We start from the raw sequence: 5113 nt of genomic DNA, 5'->3' as shown, positions 1-5113 counted from the left end.
CAACTCTAACAAATCATGACATGTGTTAAACCACTTTAGAAACAGCAGGATCCCTTTAAATGTTGTTTTAGGCACCGAGCAACTTCACCGCCGGCCAGATATTCTTCTTTTTGCGCACGTAGGCTGGAGATTAGCAGCAATTATTGTAATTGAAACAGTGAAAGTAAATTTATCTTCCCTGTCCCCAGAATGCTACTGAGCAGGATTTCAGGAATATGAAGGGGCCGAGCACTGGGCTTCTTTTCTAAGACGCTCTTGGTCAACTCACTGCTGCGTTACAAATGACTCATTCTTCAGCAGTGTTTGTTAATTCCGTGTATAGAACCAGAATAGGATCGATGATAACAGCTGCTATCTCCAGCTCAAATAAGTGACTTCATGTCTCCATCTAGTTTTCCCTTTCATCCCTAGACGGGACCTTAACTTGGCCTATCGACACGCCGACGTCCCTTCATCCAGGCAGTATCTTTGCTTCCCAAGATAGAAACAGATGACTGAGAGCTTCCTGCTCCTCTCTTGTCTCCTGCATCTACGTCACCGGCTGATAATCCCAGTTTTACCGGCAAGATTCACTTGGTCCTTTATCTCAACCGGGGGTGTGCCGAAACGGATGCACGCCAATGCGGGATCCATGTTCCCAAACAAGGGACTGAGCGCGGTGGGTGGCGTGGCCTGGCTATCCAAAGGCAAGTGTCAACAAGTGTCCTCCTTTATTGAAATCCTCCGTATCAATCAGAGGACATGAAACGTGCGTGGGATTTATTTTTGGTAACCTCCATGTGCTTACATGATTTAATAAACACTTTTTCCTTTCAGTTGTTCAAGAAAAAAAAACATGTATCGGTTCTTTAAAGAGTAGGTACATGTGAAATCACTAACATTTAGTGACTGACATTTCATATTCCTGAAGTTACAGGAAGTCCCTTAAGCTTATTAGAGGCAACATTTGGAGCCAGTTGTGCACAGATAGAGGATCTAACAGAATCTGCAGATAGTTAATTTCTCCAATATAAAATGCCTCCTGAATTTTGACTAATACTTAGATATTATCAAACAATAGATGTGAATGTGAAGGCTGCATTCACTTCTCGTGTGTGATACTCGGCTGCATGTCCGGAGCCAAACAGCAGACAGAGATCCAGTAAAGTCATCCTGCGTTGGACAATCGGCCGTCGGCTCTTCACAGTGAACGCCGTGAAGATGAGTGCTGACGGCGAGATCACGGAAGAGGTTATCGGCAACTCTTCACCGTCTCGCTCACTTCAGGAAGAACCCTTTAAAACAACTTCAGACAGAATCCAATGCAACAACACTTAAGGTCATTGTAGCATCCATCCATCCATTTATCGCTTCTTTGAATACTGTGTCCTCAAATTCATTCATTAAAAAGAAAAGATTTCCATAATAAGTTTGTTCTTTGCATTTATAACACATTAGGAGGCAAACACTCGGCAATTTATTGACAAGATTCAAAACCCCAGAGCAGATTTCCAAAAGGGTATTTTAATAAATAAACTGATTTAAAAAACATTAGAACTGTTTAAAGGCAGATATGTAGGATAATTATACACTTTAAGAGCTTGACTAGGATCTTCTTTACTGTGGAATCTGATCTATGTTTCAAGATATGACAAACAGGGTAAAAATGACTGAGTATTCAGAAGAAAGTCAAAGTCGCACCTCGTTAGAACTCAAATGCAAATATAAGCCTCCACGTGAAACCCATTATTTATGATGGAAGTTCCATCTGTGAAGAAATGACACCAATGTTGATACAACTATAACAAAGGGGAAAAGAGATCCTTCTGAAATATCTGGACACACAACTTAACTGTTCCCCAAATGATGCCTGAAGGTTCATTATGTCAGGGAACAAAAAGCATTGGCCATCAACAAACATACTTTTTGAGTAAACATTCCACATAAACAAACCCCAAGGACAGACCTGGAAGTCTGCGGCGGGAGGTAGACGCACTCCGACCCCTCCTCCTACAGACATACTTTCAGGTTATGGTGAGTGGTGACGGGTCTCCATTTTGACATTGTCTACGTGATAGCCGCCGGAGGTCATGTTGTGCTTCTAGGATTGTACTGTCCTTGCCTCGCTGTCCTTCCACTTCCGGTTTTCTTTGGACTGCTATTGTACAAACAGGATACTAAATGCCATGACGACACAGCAGCAAGCCACCCAAGGACTCTTCCGCTCACCTGGAACAAAAATAAACAAGGCTTTGTTTGAGTTTACTTCACTCAGCAACATTCCTTTGATATTGTGAGGGGGGGGGGGGGGGCGGGGCGTGGTCTTACCTATTCTGGCACACTTCCAGAATATTCCCAAAAGCCTAAAACCAACAAACAAAAAAATCACAATAAAAAATTCAAGTAGGAATATGTTTTGCCACCATTTATCATATTAATGGAGGTGGAAATTAATGACTGACCAGATGATGTCAGAAACCCTCTGTTTAACTGACCCTCCTAGATTTTAATGTTATTTATAATAAAGTACACACTTTAAAGTATAAAGAGTTCATAGAATGAGTTGGGCATTCCCCTCAGATTGTACCACAGAATAATTATTTTGCTATTTGGTAGCACACCATCACAAATAATGGATTTTGCCTCACATTAATCCATCAATGAGGAAAACTACCAAATCCTCCCTTCTTACAGTCTTGGCATGACGAGTTTGTGTAAATGGGTTGTCCCTCCCCATGTGTGTGTGTGTGTGCGCACAAGTGTATGAGAATATTTTGTTGACGTTCCTGGGCAGTGCCGGATTTGTTATTCGTCAACCATGGAGTTTGTACTGCCAAGAGAAATAATGTTTCAGTAACGATTAAAACAGACCTGGAGCTTTTCATTCGTTGAAGAAAAAAAAACGAGCAAATGTGACAGAAGGACAGACGCCTTAAAATTCATCATGAACCTGAGGAAAATTACATTCATCACAGATCTTCACTGTAAAATGAGGTTGCTCTCCACTGCTCTCCTAAACTACCTGGAATTAATTTAAAATTACAAAAGTTGATCATGACAGAAAAGTGCAGAGTTCTCAATTTCACTGCTTTTATGACTGGCAGGACTACCGCTAGCATTCTCCCTCTAATGAAGATGGAACATTAAACTGCATGCCAAAACATGCCGTTATTATTCTGACCTTGCCCAGTTGGCAAAAACACAGTCGACACTTTACAGCTCCACAACGACACACTAGCGATTTAGGCAACACAGACTGATATGACATTGTGTCCTATTCAAAGAGACGACAGGTATCCGAACGCTCGACGAATCACCAGCAGGACTTGAATGACAGCTTCACTGATAAGTATTCGGAATAGTGTTAGATCATACCCAGTCTTGTTCTTGTCCAGCAGGCTGGGAGCCAGGGCTCTGATGTAAGCGCAAGTACAGATCAGCAGGAGGATCACTGTAAGCAGCGACTGGAAGTTGAAAATGGCCGACTACAGGATGAAAGAGCGCATGTTAAGTCAACTTGATACAGAGCATGACCAGAAATGCATCATAAATGAAAACCCCTTCATGTCACTGATGGTAGGTTCATGTAATGATGAGCCCATGCTGCTGGTAGAGAGGAGCCTATTCAGTCTGGTGCTGCGCCGAAGAAGCAGTTTGGCTGTTTCAACCCAATTAAAGAAACATTACCGGAGGATCGGGAGGGTGGAGAAAACATTTACTTTATTCATCCCACATCACATAAGGATGTTACAGTAGCATATGAAAGCAAAGCACACGGAATACCACCATGAACTAAGCATTCATCTAAAGAAATAGGCTGTCATCATTGCTTGATTTTAAAAATGAAGAACATCCTGCAGATGCATTTATTTTTTATGGTTTTATCCATAGATTCCCCACATTTAACTAGTTATACTCACAGCACCACCATTATAAATGTATGGCTTTTCTATTATTACTCGCATATGATAGTATAAGGTTTACCAGCAGCAATTTCTCTTTTCTTTTAAGACAATGCAAACGAGAAACCTTTTCGCAGAAAAATGAAGTATCTAGTCTCAACAATTCAGTCATACGTTCCACTATTACGTGGAATATTGTATCAGTGACTAATACAATATTCCACGTTATGCATAAAGTACACGAATACAAAGTGCATATATGCAAGCTCCATAAAGTATACGTAGTTCAGCTACGTGGCAACCCCCCCCCCCCCCCCCAAACATTGCGACGCTCGCAGCCATCGCTTTGATTGAATAGTGATAAATTTAGCCTTTTACATCACACCGATAGCGTCCCCAGTTTATAAGATTCATTTAAGTACTAATACATAATGTGATATCTCAGTAGGCTAAGATTTAGCCTACCTGAAAAGGCGACTACTGTTAGCTACGTAGTAGCTTTCAGATACACGATTAAAAAAAAAAGACTTCTGGCAAAAGGTGTCACAGAGTTTGAACGTAACAAGCTAGAAGAAGGCGGTGTGTTACATATAATGCTCAAAAATACGCTGTGAAATGACAGAAATCTCTCAGAACAGGCTTACCATTTTGTCGTAGGCTCAAGCCACAAGTAAACTTCCTGCTCTCGTTGCAACTTACGTAACGTAAGTTACGTTACGTATCTCAGGAAGGAAACGTCATGACGTTTTGCGTGTCAAAAACGTCGTTTGCTGATTGGCTGAGAACCTGAAAGTTGAAAGTTGAATCGTCCAGCTGCGCTGCCCTTTGAGTTGAAAATGACCAAAGTGGCTTCGTTTGAACGCATACTAGTAAGCCAACAACGTAAGTTGTTTTGTTTTTACAGAAAATAGTATTTTCAAAATATTTCCGACACCAAATAAACAGAGTGATAATATTTCCATGGATTATATTACGATTTACGTCGTTCCATTCGCTAAACCAGAAGTAAGCTCGCTAGTTACAGCACGTACAGAAATGCTGTATATAATATGCTGAGAGGCGATACGGTAAAGAAACATGAATGAACGTCTATCAGAAAATAACGTCACGTTTAAATATACAGATTTAATGGTTGCGGTGTTCATGACAGCATTTTCTTGAATTTACTTGTTTCACAAAAATTTAACTTTATTTCTGTCGGATTGCAGAGTTAGCGTTCAGATAAATATTTT

General features: G+C 40.8%; 1 protein-coding gene across 1 annotated transcript; it reads right to left on the bottom strand.

Annotated features, from left to right (window-relative positions):
- Positions 1 to 758: 758 nt before the first annotated feature.
- On the bottom strand, positions 759 to 4582 carry tmem167a (transmembrane protein 167A). The gene is made up of 4 exons (XM_068738357.1): positions 4526 to 4582; positions 3355 to 3464; positions 2308 to 2342; positions 759 to 2208 (listed from the first exon to the last, which is right to left on the bottom strand). The coding sequence occupies exons 1-4, from the start codon at positions 4526 to 4528 to the stop codon at positions 2138 to 2140; spliced, it is 219 nt and encodes a 72-aa protein (XP_068594458.1). The 5' UTR covers positions 4529 to 4582; the 3' UTR covers positions 759 to 2137.
- Between the last annotated feature and the right edge of the window lie 531 nt (positions 4583 to 5113).

The sequence above is a fragment of the Brachionichthys hirsutus genome, chromosome 4 (assembly GCF_040956055.1).
Source record: "Brachionichthys hirsutus isolate HB-005 chromosome 4, CSIRO-AGI_Bhir_v1, whole genome shotgun sequence".
Classification (NCBI taxonomy): Eukaryota; Metazoa; Chordata; class Actinopteri; order Lophiiformes; family Brachionichthyidae; genus Brachionichthys; species Brachionichthys hirsutus.
Note: the sequence above shows the minus strand (reverse complement) of the source record. Positions and strands in the feature narration are given on the sequence as shown.

What these genes read in the sequence shown, in the direction of transcription:
- tmem167a (XM_068738357.1), bottom strand. An exon ending in CTGGACAAGAACAAGACTGG is followed by an intron (nt 2,343 to 3,354) that starts GTATGATCTAAC and finishes TGTTGGTTTTAG; the next exon opens with GCTTTTGGGAATATTCTGGA. An exon ending in CTGGAAGTGTGCCAGAATAG is followed by an intron (nt 2,209 to 2,307) that starts GTAAGACCACGC and finishes TTTTTGTTCCAG; the next exon opens with GTGAGCGGAAGAGTCCTTGG.